Here is a 22,195-nt window from a genome sequence, read left to right as displayed (position 1 = left end):
CGATCATTAGGTTTAAAAGAAACCTCCCATTGCAAAGTTCATTGCTTGCTTACATCAAATCTTATGAAAGCATAAATGGCCTGGAAAGTCCTGTAACACAAGTGCAGCCATTAGGATTGTGGACTACTGCGTATGCGTAATCAGCCTTTGTGGGGAAAGTTGAAGAGTTCATGCTCTCCCCTGTCTCTGCACATGGCATGTGTTGCGTTGTGCTATTCTGGCACTGAGCACCCATAGAGCAGAGTGCTGGAGAGAGTGCGCCAGGGACATGAATGTACAAATAAAATGCTGTGATCACTTTATTGTCTTCATAATACACAAACGATACCAAAAGGGAATGTAATGACAACCATTCAATTAACCAATCCTCTTAACAGCAAAAAGAAAATACTGTTTCACAACCGTAGCATCTTCATTTTCACATTTAGAAAAACAAACAAAAAAACCCCATTCACCATCATGATCTCACAACCACAAAGCTGGTGCCATGTTAGTCAATTTGGCACAAAAACATACTATTACTATTCTCCCAAGACATACAGGTCATTGCTTACAAAAAAAGAAAAAGGCTTGAACCAATTACTCCTGAACCAGGAGGGCCTATCTGAATGCATTGAAATCTATTTCATGACATTTGAAAACAAAAATAGCATTTTAGTGCATTGAACAAATTTAAATCTGTTCAACTAATCTTTCAACCACAAAACAAACTTGTTTCAGATTATACAATAACTACCATTACTGTTACAGGAAGAAATAAAATAAAAAAAGCAAAAAGCTTAAACTCTTCCCTTTACGAGCAAGCCTGGCTTGCCATGGTTTGTCTCCATGTGCGCAGTGTCATACAAATAGGTACAAAGACATCACTGCAACGAGGCTATGCTATTCCTCGGTCAGGCCACGTTGGCTATGACGGACGGATGGATGGAGGGAAGGACGCAGCCTTAAGACCCGTGGAACAGCTGCATGGTGCTGAAGACGGCGTGGTCGTAGCGCTCCTCCACCTTCACTGACGAGCAGTGCTCCATCTGGCTGCTGGCCTCATCTATGGCCTCTGCCGTATCGCCGAACCCGTGGTAGTGTCCGTAGTGCAGGGATTCATCAGAGCCCACCGCCCAGGAGGGCCTCTGGGACACACAGCTGCTGGGGCTGGCCTCCAGGTGTAGGGTGCCGCACATGCCCATGCTCCGACCTCCACCACCACCACCACCACCACCTCCCGTCTGCGAGCCCGGGCTGGGGATCCCGTTCTGGGCAGGGCCGGGTACCGTCGCTCCCCACTGGACCGGGAAGCCGTTGGTCAGGGCAGCCGGGCTTCCGTTGATCTGCGGCGTGAGACTATCGCCGTTGGCGAAAAACCCGCTCGCTGGCGAGATCTTCTCTGGCGCATGGCCGTTGGTCAAACCTGTGGCTATTGGGTCTCCTGTCATTTAAAAGGAGACATTGATGGAATTCATTTGTACAGGAACAACAACGGGAGGTTGCAGAGTGCTAAAGATCAGTAGTTAGAGATGCTGACTGGCCTTTGCATGTCAGGCACTATTATTGTAAACATGGCAAAAAGGTTCACAGTGAAGCATAACCACTTGCCCCAAATAGGCAGAATAAACTGCTGGTACTCATTTTGTTTTGCACAACTACTTTGAATTACTATGCTCCTTTGTAAGTGAATTACAGAAATACTGCATAGTGCCCATGAAAAGGTACACATCCCCGCTTTAGATACGACAGAAAGTTTGGAAGTGAACAACGTAGAACTACATTGCCCAGTTCAAATATTTTAAGGACTGTCTGCATGTTACCAATTCCATGTGAAATTCTCAACCTTTGCGATCAGTTCCAGCAGCATCTACATTAATACTGCCCAACCATGTCCTCCAGACAAGCTCTGTGAGCTTAGCCCTCTCTCAAGGCAATGGGCGGACTGTTCCAGCACATGCTGCATAATGTGTGCATGTTTGTAAATTTTTCTATAGATACATTTAAAACAGACTTTTTTTCTTTATTCAGTGACCGAAAATAAGGCATCTACCCACTCAAATAGACATGAACAACAACTACAAACACTCGTGTCATCAAATGTAGCATCTGCTACACACGGGCAGATCTAAAATATTAATCGAGTATGAACTAATAAAATGGAAAGGTTCATACTGACAAAATGGTGTCCTGACACAAAATCAAGAAACTGCTTGTGACAATGATCCAGTAATCCGTTAAGCCGTATGCAATCAATCGAACAAACACTAGATGGCAGCATACAACAGTTCATAGCGGATGCCCATCCATAGGTATATCTTTACTGTGGCACCAATATAACTTCTCTAAACGGGGTAAATAAAATGGGGCCATGGAGGCAAGCAAAACCTGTTGGGGTCACCGCATGACAACGAAAACTACACGAATGACGACAAACAGCCATGATTGGGAGGAGCACGTGTCCCAACCCCACCGCGAAACGTGACACGCTTTGTACAGGAAGGGGCCCCACACTCGAAGGGGAAAAGCTAGGCGTTTATCTGTGTTTTTTTTTTGAGTACCTAAACTGCTGAAGGCAAGTAGACAAAAGTGCAGTGGTCTGCAAGACTGTGACGACACTGATGCACATGAACCGTTTTATCTTGGCTGCATTATTGGTGGAGGCTTTTAGCATCAGCATGAATCACTGCATAGATCAGTTTGCTCCATGGCTGAAGCTCTTGATCCTAAAATACCTTTTGGGCGATACCTTTCAAACGAATTAAATCGGAAAGGAGGCAGAACATACACTTTGCAGTTAAGAAAAAAGCACTTGACAACCAGTCACGAAGAAAAAACACACTGTGCATGTAGTTTTCTGTAAAGTATAATGCATTTTAAGAAAGCAAGCTCATATGCACCCCAATGGATAGAAGCTAAAATAACCATTCACTTAGAGCCACAAATCAGCTTGGTTCTGAAATGATTCACAATTTAATGAGTTTACACAAAGCGTTCGGCGAAAGCAGTCACGCTTGAATGTACATGAGAAACAATGCAGGTCAATCATTAACATTGGAAACCATGTTTATTGAACTGTCCAACGGACACACTGCTGACATATCACCACACGTCCTGCAGACTGCTTTAATAAGGATTACTTTCATGCAGAAAAAGTAGGGAGAATATATTAGCTACTGACTTACATACAATAACGAAGAAACAGTTTAAACTTGAGCAAATCTTTGTTACCAAAAGGAAAACATTACATATCTACGACATGTCCATGTTTTTCAAGTCAACATGTTCTGCATTTTGTCGAAAGTCACCGTTTTTATTACTTAAATCTCTACTGAACTGTGTCATACAAGGTATGGAAAACTTGAAAATACAAAAACAGTAATGAACTTATCACCGATCGCTACAATCATTGAGAACAGAAGCTTCAAGAATACATAGAGAAACAGAAACCCAACCTATGACAGGCCACCAAAGAGGCTTATTCTGCAGCCAACTGCTCACTAGGACAGAGAAATTGAACCAGGTTATATAGCACCTGCTTGCAGTTTCCTACGAGCGCACAATTAAGACAGGCTAAACAGCTAAGGTTTATATACTGCTTACATTCTTGTTAAGATATGCTTTGGCATGGTGACAGAATTTGTAGAATTTGGGAGAGGTGGGAGATTAATCTCAATTGCGGCTGGGTAGGAGCGGGTGGGATGCTGGGTAGGAACAGCGATTCACCTAGCACAGCCAAAATTGAAATCAAGGAGCTGTACCCCCCTTTCTGATCCATGGGAGGAGAATGTTGATTCCGGAATCTACATCCTGGATCATGCAAAAGGGCCATGTGATAGACTTCCACAATCAATTACTGGGTCCATCTTGTGGTCTCCAATGACTAAAACCCACAGGGTTTAAAAGGCTCTGGAGCTTAATGACATCGTACACTCTGTAATGCGCAATGTCATTCAGCAAAGACGGCCCTTCACCAGGCCTTGCACTTGGAGCCCCTTTCCCCCCCATTCCCCGGTCCCCAGTAGGGAACTTTGCTCCCCTCCAGCTGTTCCCAAACATGCGGGATAACAGAATATCAGCATTCTGTTATTCCCCGGGAAGGGAAGTGACGGGAACATGGACGCATGGAACACAATGGACAAAATAATTGTGCAAAACAAAATTCAATTTACAATTCAAGAGGATAAACACTCTGTAAAACTTTTGAGGAGATTGAAATGAAAGCCATGATGCGTAACAGAGTGCAAAGTAATTTCTAACAAAAATTTGTGGGCATTACTATAAAAGTGGCAAAAGGGCAACCAAGTATACGGTTTATAGGTATATTTAAGCATATGTATCTAAGCATACATATGTATGCCGTTATTTAAATTATACATGTAATATAGGCTTCATGCAAAAAAACAAAAAACAAAGATGTATTCAGAGCGAGAGGTCTTGTCTGAGAAGGGGGCTAAAAGACATTCAGACATTCGGACTTTACAAGTCTGCTCTGGGAATTGCAGGAGGGCAAGGCCACTACAAATAGGCGTAGGAATTTGTGCAGCGGCACGGAATCTGCATGGACGCCACGGTGAAAATCTCCAGCTCTTTGGGCGCAGGAGAGCCGTTCTCCGCGGACATTTGCTCCTGCGGGCTGTCAGTGGCGCTGGGGCTAAACGGAAAGGGTCCAATCCCACCTGAACCGGATGGCACCGGCGCTGGCTCCATGTGCATGCTCTCCAGCTCTCCCTCTGTGCCGCCAAAAACACTCAAGGGCGAGTCCAAGCCTGTGTAACGAGAACCAGAGCAGAGGTGAGCGGGGACTGCCCCAGACTCCAGGGGGGTTCCAACCCCCCCCGAAAGCCTGAAGGGCCTCGTTTCCAGGGGAACAAGCGGTATCGTTTTGTATTCAGGCAGATGGCCAGCATGCTCCTTTGCATTGTTTATTGCCCTGCAGCATTCAGAGCTCCATTAGGCAGATTTGAAGCTGCCCAATAAAATAGCGTGATGCAATACAGCCAAACGACATCAAAGGGCTGAAATGTAGCCAGGCACCGTCTTCCAATCGTTCAAACAGGACCTTAAAATACTCTGCAATTCTGTGTACTGCAATACATTTATCAGTGTCTCAGTACTCCAACGGGTCACACAGGGAGCTTTCCAAAGCTGAAACGGCACAGACCCAGTACCATGTTTCTGCAGCTGTGACATTTATACTGCTCCAGGCAATGCTGCACAGGCAAAGAATTCATATGACATCTTTTGGTCAGACAGCACCAATTTAAAGAGAACATTAAATTGAAATTTGTGAACTGAACACATTAGTCCCTTCGATCACAAACATGTGTGAACTATATGGTTTTGCAGAGCAGGTGTATTTTAAACTAAAATATACACAACCGTTTGGGAACCCCAGCTTTTTGTCAAATTATGGCCAAAACAGTTTTAACCACCAAAGTACAATGAACCCGTACATCTTACGCACACACTAAAATCTCAAAAAGGAGGTACCTACCATCAGTCCTGGCCTTCTTGATGTGGTTGGACTCCATGCAATCGAGGGACCTCTTTCTACTGGGCGCCCCATTGAAGAGGCTCTGTGTGCGGCCCCCGTTCACAGCCCCATGGGGGCAGAAGCCATTGAGCTGGTTGAGCTGGTTCTGGGCGTTAGAGAGGAGCTGGGCACACTCCTGGAAGCCCTGGGCGTGGGCCAGGTCTGCAGCGGTCAGCCCACTAGCGTTTCTCAGGCTGCACGATAAAGAGGAGCCAATTACCGCCCGCCCGCCAGGCCGCCGCTGCTCATACAAATCACACTGATTCCTGTCTGCCTCTAGTGCCCTGACCACTAACATCTCCCTGAAGGTGACATGACAACTCATCCATTTCATTTTCTTGTTTAAGAAATCATGGAACAAACAGGGAGAGGGGAATCTGCTTGGTTTCGGTACATTTCAAATGTTCACACACACTGCAACAGGAGACTGAGGCACAGAATATGCACAGAAAGGGAGAAGGGAGGGAAAACTCAAGTGCCCGGATCACTGAGGTACCATATCTACTTCCAACATGACCAAAGGTCCTTTGCTAGTAGGAACAAATCAAAATGCCCCACTATCCATTCACAGAACTCAGGCTATAGTCACTTTACTTCTTCAACAGTGGCTAATGTGTAGTTCCTCTGTCAGAATGGAGATAAAGGGACAGGGAAAAGAAGAAAATGGGAAGACACCCATATTAAGTGTCCTCCAGGAAAGCAAAAGGATTGGGCAAAGGAAAAAGATGCCCCATCTCCCTTAAGAGCATAATATCTGGAAGGGGGGGGGGGGGGGGGGGGGGGACAGGTCGGGGGCCAAAACACTCAAGGCGAAGAACAAGTCCTTATATGCCAAAGATGTCATGGGTAACAAGAGCTTCAAGAAAAGCCAGGGATGAAAGTTCAAAGGTTTAAATGATCAGTCAACAAACCATCAATGTAGAAAACTTTTGTTAGGGATAAAATCAAAGGCATTCACAAAGATTGGGCAGACTCTGACTTTGGAAACCTGATCTTAAAAGCCCTAGAAAACAAGTTCTGTTGTAGCATGCCAGACACACTTCCCTTTCTCAATCTTTCAGTAACTGTGAACTGGAGGCTTCCTTACTATATACTTTTTTTATTCTAGAGACATTTCTAAGTAAATAAAGGCCTTGTCTAAAGGCTCTGGTCAAAGGAAGTTCAACAGAGTGCAGTTCTTCAGTGTGTGAAGAGAAGGCGCAGTAGAATAGACCACGATGGTTCACTTTAATGGCTGAAGACTGGAATCTTGATACAAGTAAGGAAATAGGCCCAAGAACAGGTCTCATCTTCAGAGGTTGACAATGAAAGGTGAAGCAGGGCATATTGTTCCGCCAGCATACAAATGTAGCGAAGGAATAGTCTTCATAGTGCAGGAGAAAATTGATGGTAAAATTATAGATGGGAGCAGGAGCCAAGTGGCTTTTGAGAAATCCAAGGGGTTAACAACTTCAGGCAACAGGAACTTCTAGGCAGGTCCTCAAGGGATGGAACAATGGATGCAAGAAGGTGGACAGATGATTCTGCAGTCCACAAAGAGAAAGAAAGGCTAACAGTAGAGCATTAGAGAACAAATGTCCTTAACTATCCATATTCCACAACTAGCACCCAACACATCAGACATCAGTGAACCAGGCATGTTCGTTAATCTACTTTGTCCATTTCCTGTTGCAGTGTGCGTGAGGCAGGTGCCGATAGGACTTTGTGAATGAACAAACTGCTCTAGCACACGGTAGCAATTTTTCCACTTACCAATGTACCACTGTTCTGCCATCCCACCGTCCACTTTTGGCAATGAGACAAGTGTGCAAATGTCACTCTGGGTTGCACATCTGATTTCACCCCCACACTACACACAGCCACACAGAGTAAGCCAGCTCCACTGTTTTCCACAACTTTGAATGACAAATTTAAGAAGTTACCTCTCCTTCCCTCTAATATAGTGTCTGCCATTGCTGAAAACAAATTGTGCAAGGGAAGGAGAAATGGCATACTTGCATAAATGTGTTACATTCAAAGTGGTGCAGCTAAGTGTAAATGGTTTTGTAACTGGTCTGAATCAGGGCCCGAGATGCTTGCCTTATGATTAAATGGATGTAAGCAAATTGTCAACAAGTGTGTTGGGGGATAAAGTGATTTTGCTAGTGATAAACGAATGTTGCATAAGGATGTGCCAGTCCTTTTGTAGCATTTTTTCCAGTTACATTCCCCAGATAGACTTGTCTGAAGAATACTTCTAAAGGCAAAATATATTAAGCTGTCACCAGAGTTGTTGTAAGGACTGAATTTGTGTTGGTAGTAATTCCACATGGTTCAAGGTTTGCATGGTTTTCATGGACCAGTCCAACACAAAGCTTAGAACAGCCACGTATTGGGTACGTGTCTTAAATTTCTCTGGCTAAAAGGCAGTCCACTGCTTTTCAGCCTCTTGTGGAGTTGAGATGTGCTATGAGACCAAAGACAGGAAACAAAACAAAAACTTTCATAGACCTCATATGCACCAAACTCTCTTAGTTTAAGCTTTTACAGTAGCTTTTAGAACTGGATCCACCTTACCAACACCAGCTCTTTCATGAGAACATGGCATATTACTACCATGCATGCAAGCATTCAAATGCATGTTCAGACAGGAGAAAAAGCAACCCATTTCAAACTAAATCAATCTAGGGACAGGTTTTCGTTGAACAATTCAATGAGTGTTCTTGTCCACAAGCTACCCAAATAGAACCATCTTTGCTCCACTGTGGGTGAACAAATTGCACTCTTTCACTGGCCGCCCCTTTGACAAGGAGGTAAAGCCAAGATGATGACAAGTGTGACATTTTTAACGAGGCACAGAGTAAACTGCTATGTGCACAAGCGCTGAACATCAAAACACTTGTACATGCAGCAACAGACCCCTGGCTCCTTGCCATTTCAAACGGCGTCAGCAAATTCTGTTCTGTGCAGGAGGAACTACTGGCTCGGAGGTAGAAAATCCCCTCTCATGTGCAACAGCACTGTTCAAAACTTGGCCAGTTTGAAAAATACAAGTAACCCTCGATAGCTGTAGAAAGTTGAGTGATCAACAATTAAAAGTAAAGGGCTGGTTTCAGAGGCACAGATTAACCTTAGTCCTGGATTAAATCTCCATTCAAAACTGAATTTAGTGTAGGACTAGGCTTAATCTGTGTCTGCGAAACAATCACAAATTAAGCCACTTTTTAAGGATTGGAGGCAGAACTCTTGAAGGCTACATTGTGGTTTACGAACATGACTAGGCAACCTGAAGAAAGGTCAAGAGGTCGAAGCTGCAGGAACTGTGTGGAACAGCGGTTTTTGTGGGGGGGTGACCAAAGGATAATTCAACTATCCTTCACATTTGTACTAAATCATGTTTTATGTTTGTGTGCAGTGTCAGACGCAGCAACCCAATGAGTGACATTCAGGAACACATGGCAGATGTTACCAGGCAGTTTCTTCATTCACAAATGCCTTACAGCATGCTTTTAGACACTGAGGTCTAACCTAAAACCTAAACCTATCACTTCCATAAAAACAGTCTGTGCACAAAGAAAGTCAGTTCAAGTCACAAAGAAAACAAAAAGCATTTGAAATGTTTAAGACAAGTGGTCAAATCTGATGAAAATAAAGAGAATCATACATGACTAACTTGCATACACCCTTCCCCACCCCCACCATTCCCAACTTTTAAAAAGATTAAATGCTTCCAATTATATGACCAAAAAAAAAAAAAAAAAAAAAAAGATCCTTTTTAAAAAATGATCAGACAAAATAGCGGGTCTGTCTTAAACTACTCCCTTTTTACAGTCTTGGACAAGATCTCTGACCATTTAATGGGTGAGATGTACACCAAAAAAACAGCAGATACATGGGAAATAAAACAGCCCAGAGTAACATAGTAAAGCAGTTATGACCACTTTATTTTACTAAAGTGCAATGGTGCTTTCATTTTGCAGGCTAACTAGGACCCCCCGCCCCACCCCCACCACTTTACCAGATTACACCTGAACTCTCACCCAAATCCAGTGTGCACTATAAAAGGTCAAGCTGGAACAAGGACTCAGCATGTTCATGGGCAGTTCTGCAAGAGCACATTTAAAACTACTGTTATATCTGGGTCAATTTTTATTTTGGTTAAATAAATACCAAAAATGAAATGCCATGCATGGGACAGATGGCAACAACTATTTAATATAGGCGATCAACCTCAATTTATATGCCTGAAATCACATGAAAGCATCTTGCTTTTTGGCCTCTTTAGTACAAGAGAAAAGCCTTCCTTACAGTAACCTGCAGTTGCTTTGCATAATTTTGCACTGCATTAAAAACTGAACTTTTTAAATGAGTGGAGACCGCCATCTCCATATTTCTAAATCTAAATTGATACAATTTAGTTTCAATTGAAGTTTATGGTTGTTCTGATTATCTTTGTTTCAATAATGGCATTTATTTTAGAATGAAACATTATGGGCCATATATTTAGGCCTAGAGCAGATAAAATTAGGTGACCCTCAATACAAAAGATTTTTTTAATTCCAGATATTATTTTTCAAATTCCAGATTATATTCCTATTTTTTCCTGCCATTAATCCAAAAATAGGAAAACTATGAAAAGACTAAATAATGCGCATCTAAGTCCAAGCCAACAGATGACTTTAATCCAAAACAAACTTTACAATCAAGTTCTTTGGGTGATCATAATTTTAATGCCCATACAATAGGAATATAAATCTTACTGCACCTCAGCCACTCAAACAAATTGTAGGAGATTCTTCTTTATTTTTCATAAGTAAAGAACGGTCATTCACTGACCAGTGCTGCAATGCAGAAAGGCCGCAGTGACCTTTACGTGGATTTATAATGGTACCTTGTTCTACCTTGAGCGTTTTATTTCCCATTATACACTTCCCGAAAACATATCTTGCATGATCTGACAGCAGACTCCTCTGAACATAATCCAGGCCTAAAGGTTACCAAAATCCAATTAAAACACAGCATCCATCTTTGAATGGACACTGGGTTTGCTGCATACTAGTTGGTTTGGCAACTACTAATACACAAGCCAGTTCTCCCTCTTACCAAAAAATAAATAAATACATATTTAAAATTGACATTTAAATCCGCAATTTACTAGTGCAATTTTAAAAGTAGCAAAAACTACAAACATGATCTTGCTTGAGCTTTCCTGGTACCTCAAGCAAGGTAAAGGTAATATGCCTTCAGAAATATTGTTTTAGATTAAATATAATGGGCCAGTTTCACAGACACAGATAACCCTAGTTCCTAGACTAAATTAAATTTTGAATGGAGATTCTCCATACAGAAGGCAGTTTAGTCCAGGATAAAAAACACAATCTGTGTCTATGGAAAAAGGCTCAACATCTAACTATTATCTAAAAAAGGGAGAGCAGGCATTAGTATTAGATGTTTGAAACAAGTACACTTAAGAAAAGCACACATGCTAAACAGACCTTACACTATACCATTGTGATGTGTTGCACCTCATCTTTAAAATGCATAATTTCTCCAATAATGGCAACATATTCCAAATCAATGTGTCCATTTTCCAATTGGCAATGTCCCCCCCCCCCCCCCACGCCAATGCCCTAATTCTAAGTCAAGAAGCCAACGCTCTGGTTTTCCCAATTTCTTGACCCAAAGTTACATGCACAAGACGCGCAACAATTCAGGATAACCTGAAACGGACATGAAAGCAAGCATTTTGCACAAAGGCACAACACATCAAATTGGAAAGCACATCATTTGATTTGACCAAATGTGTGGTGGAGTGTCCAAATCACCATCAATAATTGGATACACAGTTCTAATTTTAGGGAAAAGAAAATTAAGTAAAAAGGGAATTCAATTCCATGAGGAAAGCCAAAGACCATCTGGTAGAGGTGATGCCGTAATATAGGTAAACAGTTACCTAGGTAAGAGTCTGGATTTAATCAATGTTGGTCCTTAACTTTAACTTGCAATGAAATGCAAGTGATTGCATAAGTTGATTAAGTTGATTTTGGTGATTGCTGAGCCAAAGAAAAGAAACATTTTAATCGCATGTCAAAGTCAAGGATGAACGCCTGTTGCAATTGTGAAATAAATGTGAAAATCTGCCAATCCAAAACTGAAGTTCAACAGAGTGTACTTCTCAGTCAGTACATTTTATGTCTAAATGTAGACTGAGTTGAGATTTACGTAACATTTAAAACTACAGCAATATGCACCCATGGAATCTTTTGTGGCAAGTATTTACAATTTCCACTATATTTAAAAGCCAATTAAAATGTATTTAAAGTGGAAAGAATTCTGACTGTACACATCTGTTAGTACCAGATTGTCATTGGCCCTTCACCCAGCACAACATTTTTTCAGCATTGTTCAAACAGATTTACCCTTAAATCACCACAATGGTTAACAGCGCACAAGAGGCCCTTAGTACTTTTTCCACCATCTAGTGGTAAAATGAAGGTTCCGTTGTTACACTGGGGGAGCTGCTCCCTCAGTGAGGCACATCCTAGTTTCCAGGGGTGCTACCAAAATAAATGCATGTCATTTTCATAATGGAATTACAATTAAGGCAAGAGACGTGCCCCAAATATTCCTTTAATGAATTCATTGCACCTCTGGAAAAAATTAAGAGACCACCTCTTTGTATAAAATCAAACTTTTGATATTCTTTCATGAAAAACTGACATTTGAATTCCATTCATTTAAATTAATTTAACATTAATTTCAAGAACATTACAACCGGTCAAAAATACAAAATTGTTATGAAACGACTAAAACTAGATAAACAAGTTTAAACCCATAAAATATAAATAGCAATGTAGGCTATTTGTTAAAACAGACCATATTTGTTGAATAACCACAATTCTTCTTCACAAATATGGGGCAGTCTCCGTCCCCCCAGAGCTGCAGCCTGAACTGCAGCAAACCACTTCACCATTACAAAAATGACATTACTTCTACCGGCCCATTTCAATAATTTCCAAATCACTGTTTGGATTGGCAGCTGCAGAGAACTAGAAACGGAATTTAATATTGAATATACTATTCAACACACTAAGCCTCAACAGGGGTGCAATTTAACCACACCTATTTGTGCAAGAGAGCAGAGCCAAACAAAAACAAGGCAAACAGTGGTTAAATTAACAACAGGTTACTCAATGAAATTAGGTCCCTGTCAGGGATCATGATAACTTTCCACTTGATCATGTTGCTGGTAAGTTAGGAATGCTTTTTAAAAACGATTCTGTCCAAGCTGCATTTCCCCTCCCAAAGCAATGGGCTTGCAGGGAAAAGGCAATCCATCATTTCCTGACATAGCAGGTCTTGCCCCCTGAACCAAGAGTGTGTTCATTTCTGCCTTAAAATATCCTCACATTTCAGTCTGCTCCAGAGAGCAGGAAGCAGAGCTGGGACCAGGCACCACAGAGGAGACCATGTCACTGAAACTGACCCATGTTCTGCAAGGGAAGACAACCATGGTCCTGGACGGTTCTTGATTGTTCCATTTTCTTTCTTCCCCTCATTCCGCATTCATTAAGCATTTGATTAATCCAAATTATGTAGTTATAGATTTGGATGGAGCAAAACCCAAAAACCAGAAACATCTCGGGACTAGAATGTGCCTACCCCTGATGTATTGTCTACCCCAACCCCCCCCCCCACCACCCCCCAAAAGAAAATGAAACCCACACACACACCAGAACAGATGAACTCCTCTTCAGTGTGAACAGAAGTTGATTTGGGGTCCTCTTCTTTGGTGTTCTGAACGTGGTGACCTTTGGTTGTGACCTCGACTTGCAGATACAAATTTCGTGAGTAATTTCAGTTTAAAATAAAAACAAAATACGGCTCACTGAGTGTAAATTTACACAGCTTTAAGAAACGAAATACTATATGAAGGATATTAATTTTGTTTCAAATCTTCCAAGAAAAATACCCCCTGCTACAGTCTCAAAATAACTATCCTTCAAAAGGCACCCCACCCCAATAACTGACAGAACATATATTTTACATCATTTTATATCATTCTACATGTTTCTAGGACATTGCTCACACCCCTATATTTAAAAGCACAATTATATTTCAATCAAAAAGAATGCAAGTCATTCCTACACCTGTAAAACAGTTATCTATGCAGGGGGGATTTTACTTAAATCAGTCACTTCATCGGTGAAGTCCTAAGGTGCATTTTTTAACATCGCCCAGAGATTGGGCTGAATGACTCCCTCACACCATCAAACCAAACAAAGATAAACAAAGTACGCTTTCAGGAAGAATTCCTTTGCAGTGCCCAAGAAATGCTATGCATGAAATATTCCCCTTAAAAAGCCTCATGCAGTCAACCTTATAATGGTTTTACCATTTTAATACACCTACCAGGGAGCGTATACCAAAAGAGTTCAGGTGTACTTTCCTGATCCATTAACATTTGTGACATGGCAGGATGATCTGGAGAAGCCAAGGTCAACAGTTTACAGTGCAACCAAAGGAACGAACACACCTGCATATTAAACCATGTGCGACCGAATACTATTAGGCCTGAATGGAGTCAGTCACATAAAACTGCTTAAAATATCAAAGTGTTTTGTAAACCACAAGATCAAGAAAATTATTCAAACCATTTCAACAAGTAATTGGTAAATAATGGGCAACCAATCACCAAGCAAAATCTATACAAAAAATACAAATATTCATAAATGTGAAGCTGTATGGCTCACCACATCACCTGCTACATTTTAGGAAATCACTTAATTCCCTAATGCGAATTTGCCATGGTGATGAATGTGTGTTCATTTCTTTAAAAAACCTAAAATGGATTAGCTGGATGAAGTTGGACTGACGAGCTCCATTCAATCCAAATGGCACAGACCGACATGCTATCTGGTTGAAATGCATTCAGTGGAAAGCATTTGTGATTGCGATTTATGAAAGGATTCTTTCTGGCAAGGAGGCAACTGTTCCGGGCTTATGGAATAAAAGGTGGCATTCTAAATAAAAAAAGGTGTTTCCACTCCAGGAAAATTCTGACATTATGCCATGGAAGGGCCAAACAGTGCGACCCATTCAGTCTATACCTTCTCCTGACCTCAGCTATAACATGGAAGACAATAAACATGCTGTAAGCAGCCGGTTACGTGACCAAGAGTCCAAATACTTATAGCCAAATTACAAGTTTGAGTACATAATTTAAACAAAGTATAAAAGATTGCTCTACATTTCAAAGCGCTTTAGCTGCAATAAGCAGCCACTGAATGCCTTTCTCCTGCTGTCATTATGCAGCTCAGTCATTACACAAGGGAAAATCTCCACACTGTTGCAGGTTTTGCTCTCTCAGCAGTTTTTACAATTACATCGCAAAACAGGCAGTGAACATGGCCTTCAATTGGCATGGCATTCATTCACTGGGAATTTAAATTAAATGGCCTCCAAACCCTTTTAAAAAGCTTACAAGGCAAATGACCCCTTGTGTCCCCTTAATTTGTTATGTAATTTAATAGGTTTTGTAGATTTATTATTTCTGACAACATTCCTTTCCAACAGAAATGCAGTGATAATGTAGATCTTTTCAAAACATAGGGCTTGGTTTTAGCATGAATCCTAGCAAAAAATAACGGGGCCAGAAACCTTTGATTTTATTAATACCTCAAATGAAAATGCAAGTGGCATTATATTTGTTCAAAGATTTACAGCATATGCACTCAGAACTTCTCCATTATAGACCCTTCCAGGGCATGTCAAAATGTACCAACTAGCACAAAATGTGGGGAGGACCTAAAAAATGGTTATGGTGACACCTTGGTCCAACCAGAGCATCAACATCCAGGGTTAAACCACAAGGACTGTACAAAGGTTCTGTCAAAACGGATTTGTCATACCTGCACACTGCGGATTCCCACAACTTCCTTATCAATTATTTTCCCAGAAAGACCTGGATATACTACCCATTATCAAAGGACGTTATTCACTATTTGAGCTGAAGGAAAAGTTTCAAAACAGCCGGGAAGACTACATATGAAGTGAGGTATTTTAATTAGCAAATGTAATAATTTGATTAAAGCTAGTTTAAAATTGTTTCACAAAAATAGGTATAATACCTTTGGATATTTGGCCTTTCCTTTATAGAATCCTTGTGGGTAAAACCCAAGGACAGTGCAGTTGGATGGCCTTGAACAGAAGTCTCAATCGTCCAGGTGCAGGGCATTCACCATGGAATACGTTCCCCAGAGGGGCCCAAGCCCAAATCAGCCATTTCAGGGCGAGAGGCCATCTGATAAACGAGGGCCTGGTTAACCATCCGTAGTAAAAACAGCCTGGGCAGATCACACCAAAATTTAGTTTTTTTTGTTTCCCTTTAAATGTTCCCCGAATAAATGACTTGTCTGCTTACATTGCACCAGCTGCTTCTCAGCACGGTGTAGGAGATCAGCATAATTTCCTACTGGACAACTTTAAACCACAACACCTGACTGGCCTCACAGAGAGACCGTTGATCACCCCAATTATGTCAAACAAATGACTGCTTTGGTGGCTCCTCAGCAACATGAACCAGGTGTTGACGGCTGAAATGATCCAGTTTGAAATAATGCTGAGCAGTCCAAGTAGTGCTGACGACCAGCCAGAGTGTTGCAGAGACAAGTTCTATATCATTTACTGTGAATTTTAACACCTGATGCCCAGCTTGCATTTTTCACCCAGATTACTTTTACAACAGACAAACCAGTAAATTGTTTAACAGGTGGCCATTCAGCCAGGGGTTAAGGGTCCCAGGTCTAGTGAAATTTCACTTGAACACACCCCTCCAGAATTTCCACACATTTTCCCCCCTTTCATTAAACACCTTCCATATCCTCCAAGTCTGTGCTGCGCTTCGTTAGAAAGCCGTGGTCAAATGTGTTACCACTTTTCAAGAGCACTTGAAAAGCGGTGCTCCCACACACCCCACACCCCACTCGCACCTGCACCACTCTCTCTCTCACTCTGCGTCCCTGCATTCAGTCTTATTTTTGAGGCGCTTGGTTCTTTAATGTTCACTTCTTTGGAGGTCGGCGCAAGTCTGACCCAAATCCAATACTCAAGGGCTAAAAAATCCATCAGTGTGAATGAGTGGGGGTTGGGAGAAAGGGAGAGTGGCTGTAGGGGAAATGGGTGACACAGGACATTATCCGCACACATCACAGAACAAAGCACTCTTTTAGGCAAGGACTCACTTAAACACTTAAGCAAGTCCTTGAACAAGAAGACCCGCTATTACCTATATGTGTGAGAACGACACACACAACTTTGCATCAGGCTTGCAGTTTTAAAAACATTAACCACAACTGCATTTACCAAATAAATTCTGGTTAGAAAACAATTTGTTTTTGTCTTCTCATTTTCTTTTTATAAGGAAGCATTTAATTTTTTTAAATTCCTGAAATGCTTTGCTTTTAAGTTCTGTATACACATTTTAAACTCCTGACGTGTATCTCTCTCCCTCTCTGGCTAAAACATGACCTTCAGAAACAGTAGACCCATGCTTACATCTGACATCGTGACTGAATACTTTCTGATTAGACCTGAGCTAGGGAGATACTCCTATGGTTAGTTTACAAATAAAGTTACGAGAAAAGAAATTAAAATAATAAATACAGAAACTGTTTTAAATAAAATCAGGGTATAAGCAAAGCATGCAGGTCTAAAAAAAACAAAAAACAAAGACTAATTAGAACTGTATTCCTAGCATTAAAACCAATCACCGCAAGAAAATACCTCAACAGATTGCCAGTGTGTAGATACGAAGCGATACTGAGAACACTCAATGCCACAACTGTACGGTTTTCGTTGAAGCACGTGTGGCAGAGTCAGCAGTGTCTATTTGGAATGCTCCCGCTTTCAGGGGTTACTTGAAAAAATCAAGTCATTTCCAATTAAATAGCTGAAAAACATTGAGACGTGTATTTTTTTCTTTTTTAACAGTTTAATAATGATTTTTTTTCTGCAGCAATTTATTACGATGTCACTTTCATAAGGGAAAAGGTGACAAGATTAAAAAACAAAACAGATCTTAAGCAAAATAGTAATAACACTGCAGGTAACATTCAAAACAAAAGCAGCATTCTTATTATAAAATGTAGACAGTTGAGAGCCATAACTAAATGTCAGAAGCCCTGTACTTTCAGTTCAAGCACTGCTCTACTTATCTGAGGCTATCTGCTCTGAAACCTTTCCTAGATCTGCAAGACCTAACAGCCAGAGAACAGAGCTCATGAACAAAAAAAAAAAAAAAAAATCCTATCTTTTATTTATTTTTTTAAACTGAACAAGAAACGATCCTGATTTTATTTTTATTTTTTTAATGGAAAGGTTTAATCTTAAATTCAAATCTTAGTCGCTGAATTGATTTCTGAAAAATGTGTATAGTTGGTTTTCCTCAGCAATGTTTTTCTTTAACTTTTAATGACACATCTAATTGTTTATTTTAAATGAGCAAAAATACGATAAAATAAACATTTGACCAGATACTTATTTTATGTTTGTTTTAAAATTCCTTGCCAATTAACAATGGCAAGACAGAAATGCAATGCTGGCTGCTGGCAGAATGGTGGACTATAGCAGTGATGAAAGAACTGTCAGTAACGCTACATGGAGGAGGTCAGAAGTTTCAACAAGGTTCAATAAAGAGAGAAGAACAGGCTGTAGTTTGAGAGAGCTGCAGTCACCTGAACATATGATCTAACAAAGGTTATGCTGAAAGCCAAAGGTTAAGGATAGAGTCATCTTGGAAGTCTTCTCCCATGCGCTAGAGACCCAAGAACTTCCAGAACTGTGTTCCGCAGATCAAGCAGAACTCTGGATCCAACAGAAGAACGTGGAGCGGGGGGGGACCTCCTAATTCAGGGTGAGGCATGACATTTGCAAGATGGGAAGCAAATGTAATAGATCAGGAAGAACAGAACAACTGAAGTGTGGGTCAGAGAATCCAGAATAAATTGTAATTTCAAACACAGATCCTTACTGACACATCGACCCCTCTTTGAATGGACCACTGTGCATTACATTAAACAGGGTTGGGTCTAGTTTAAGGATCAAATCGCAGTACTCAACTATCCAAACACATTTAAATTAGAAACTGGCAATTCTAACAGAACACATCCATACATAACCCTTCATTGTTGAGCTGAACAAGGTTGACTTTGGAGGTCTGAAAAGGCCAGTGGTTGAAGTAAGGCAGAGATCTGCAGACTTGAGCCCCCCCATCCATCCAGTGTTTTCAGGATAGAAAGCCGTGTTTTGAGGTTTACTTCCCACAGATGCATAAGACGACAGAGTCCAAGTAGAGGGAATCTTTTCAGAGAATCCAAGTGGCCATCATGAGGTGAGGGGAGGAAGATTCCAGGAGGGAGAAAAAGATAACCGCCCAGCAGCTGCATTTCATTCCTTGTCAGTTAATGTTCAAACCCAGGAATTTCAAGCCAAACATCAAGGTTCAAGTTCAGACATTGTGCAATGTAAAATGCAGGCTGAGGCTTATGTCGAAAATAATTATTTTTATTTTAATTCACACGATAATTTAACCCCCCCATTTTTTTTTCTTTAAGAAATAGAACGCCATTAACTCACATGACTTCTTTCACACTAACACAAGTTTAAAAAAATGTTTTCCCATTCTAGGTTTATGCAGCCTTCCTGATAACACATTACAGGCCTATTTTAAAAGCACCATTAGTAGTGTGACCAAAAGATGAATTTTATTTTATTTTATTTGCACACACTGTCAGAGACTGATGAGTGGCAACAAATGGCTTGCAAATTGGAAGAGGGGCGGGGAGAAGCATAGTTTAAACATTACGTCCTTTTTAATGCATCAAACAGCGGAAAGTCCTACCTGGGGGATTCCACCTCATCCACCACTGATATATCCACAACAGTGGATAAACTGTAAACAAATGGGCAGGGCCATGAGGCACGCCATTAACTGCAACCCCTGCCAAGGGAATTGATCATTCATTTACAGGATTATTTTAAGCATTGCGCATTAGTGCCAGGACGGTTTACCATCACCCGCTCTGTGACAGCTGATAACTCCCCAGGCACTGCAAGACCCTCATTTCAAAAAGAAGGTCAGTGTTTGTATTGGTAAAAGTCATCTTTCCAAACTAGTCTCCTCTAATGAGGCCCTGGGAGTGCCTTGGATTCACCAGGGCACCTGCTGCAAATAGCAGGCCAGTATTTGAGCTAGTCTGCCAGTTGCGCTGATGAAGCAAGCCTCCTAACAACCTCAGTGGAAAAGAATAGAGGGGAATCAGTTTGCCTTTGGCATTTGTACATTTATCTGATGATTAAATGGAGGCTTCAGCATCAGTCTCTGAAAAGTATTGAATGCAGGAGCAAGAGAATCTCATTTAAAAATTTAATCTCAGCCAGTAAGAGCCAATTACCCTTGGAAATGGAAAGGAAACCATTTTGGAAACTTGGTGCAAGCTTATTCAGCGATGTCCATGCCAATACGGATTTGTGTTCAAATTAATCCTCTCAGTTCACCCATTATCCATTTGAATCTAGGTCTATAAATGGGTACCATTTTTGTTCAGTTTTATTTAAAATTTATACATTTTCAAAAACATTTTAGATTACACTTATTTATTGAGAACTACATTTTCTGGATGTTTAAATATAAATAAAATAAAAATAAGTTTGATTTGACAGCTTGGGCTTTGAGACATGCCGTTTGTTCATTTTATAAAATCTGAAGTAACCTGTAAACTTGCATCTGGTGTCTGGTACTTCAGAGATCAGAATTCTTGGAGCATTTTGTGAGAGAAGGGAAAGAACTCTGAAAAGGCAGGAATGTCTATAAGTCTCAATATATATATATATATATATATATATGAGTGAAGCCCTGCCTCTTCTGCAGGTCTACATCCAATCAATATTCAGCATGTTGTAGTTTCATGTTTTGCATCCTTTAAAGGAAAATAAAGTACTTGCTAATACCTTCCCCTAGGGAAAGGACTGCTGCCAGCGATATAATTTGACTAGCATAGCATGCCAAAATAAAGGAGTTCTTAACCATATGAATTTCTAAATACCTTTATTCTGGAGGCAGTCGTGTCACGGCTTGTTTTCAGAGCAGTCAAATTCTGATAGAAGTTTCTTATTGGTTCACATTCTTTCCTCGGGATAACTACGGAACTGTCTTTAGCTCCAAAGACTGGCTTGCTCAGACAACCAACTACTTTCTTCACCCAGTGCTTAATGACTTGTAATGACATAATGATTCTCTACTTTTTATCTATTTAAGGTGTATTTAATGATTTAAAAAAAAAAACAAGCATTTGGGACTTCTCTTCCAGCTCACATCCACTGAGTTGTGGCACTATAATGCTTAATATTAATAAGCATTGATATATTAACATGAGGAACACAACAGCTTTTCCCTTAAGTCAAGCCTAAATTTAGAAAATGGCCTTGCTTCCCCCTCCCCAGCTAGGCTCGGGGATACAGAACCTTTGAAGTACCAGACAAAAGTGCACATGCAGCACAGTCAATATGTCCCTGGACAGTGGCACATTTGTTGTTTTCACACTAAACTCCAAACAAACCATTTAAATAAAACTATCCCCATGTGCTTAAAGTGCAGACTGTTTTAATTTGAGGGTTTTTACATCCATATTGGGCAAACAGTGTAGAAGTAGTCCCCCAAATGTTAGGGGACCAAAAGTAATTGGACAATTGGCTCGACATCTCGGACAAATGTGTTGAGTTTCATCCTTAGTTCATGCAGAAGATAGCTAGCAAGAAGTTGAGAGTTGATTCTAAGAGTGCCATCTGCATTTGGATTGTCGTTTCTTGTCTCTCGACATGAGGACCAAAGAAGTGCCAATGCCAGTAAGGGAGGACATCATTAGGCTGACAGACCAGAATAAAATCAGAGAACGCACTGGTGAACTCAGCAATGGCAAATGACCTGGTCGACCCTGAAAGACCAGTGTAGTGGATGACAGAAGAATCCTATGAATGGTGAAGAAAAATCCCTATGCAACTGTTCAACAGATCAAGCACACTAGGTGTAGATGTGACAAAGACTATCAAGAAAAGACAACGCAAGTGTAACCTCAGAGGGTTCAACCACAAGATGCAAACCCCTGAATAGCCTAAATAATAGAATGGCCAGGTTATAGTTTGCAAAAATGTACATTAAGAAACCTATAGAGTTCCGGAGCAGTGTTATGGACAGATGAGATAAAGATCAACCTGTACCAGAATGATAGAAAGAGGAATGCTCAGAGAAAAAAAAAAGGGAAGAGCTCATGATCCAAAGCAAACCACCTCATTTATCAAACATGGTAGAGGTAGTGTTAAGACTTGGCCATATATGACTGCCACTGGAACTGGCTCTCTTATGTTCATTGATGATGTCACTGCTGACGGCAGTAGGATGAATGTTGAAGTATACAGAAATTGTCTGCTCAGATCCAAGCAATTGCATCAAAACTGGCCACTCTTCATCATGCAGCAGGACAATGGTCCAACATATACAGCCAAACCAACCACAATTTTTCAGGCCAAAAAGTGGAATATTCTTGACAGGCAAAGTCAATCACTTGACCTCAATCCAATTGAGCATGCTTTTCACTTGACGATGACCATGACTGAAAGCAAATAGCCCCTGAAACAAGCAGGAGC

General features: G+C 40.9%; 1 protein-coding gene across 1 annotated transcript in view; it reads right to left on the bottom strand.

Annotated features, from left to right (window-relative positions):
* Positions 1-286: 286 nt before the first annotated feature.
* The window catches only part of ankrd10b (ankyrin repeat domain 10b), a 33,708-nt gene continuing 11,799 nt past the window's right edge, over positions 287-22,195 (bottom strand). Inside the window, exons 4-6 of the mRNA XM_061236952.1 lie at positions 5,477-5,709; positions 4,659-4,748; positions 287-1,423 (exon numbers count right to left, since the gene is read on the bottom strand). Coding sequence (XP_061092936.1) covers positions 945-1,423; positions 4,659-4,748; positions 5,477-5,709 — 802 coding nt within the window. The 3' untranslated portion in view covers positions 287-944. The remainder of the gene's footprint in view (positions 1,424-4,658; positions 4,749-5,476; positions 5,710-22,195) is intronic.

This window comes from Conger conger, chromosome 3, assembly GCF_963514075.1.
Source record: "Conger conger chromosome 3, fConCon1.1, whole genome shotgun sequence".
NCBI classification, from domain to species: domain Eukaryota; kingdom Metazoa; phylum Chordata; class Actinopteri; order Anguilliformes; family Congridae; genus Conger; species Conger conger.
This window is presented reverse-complemented; position numbering and strand designations above follow the sequence as displayed.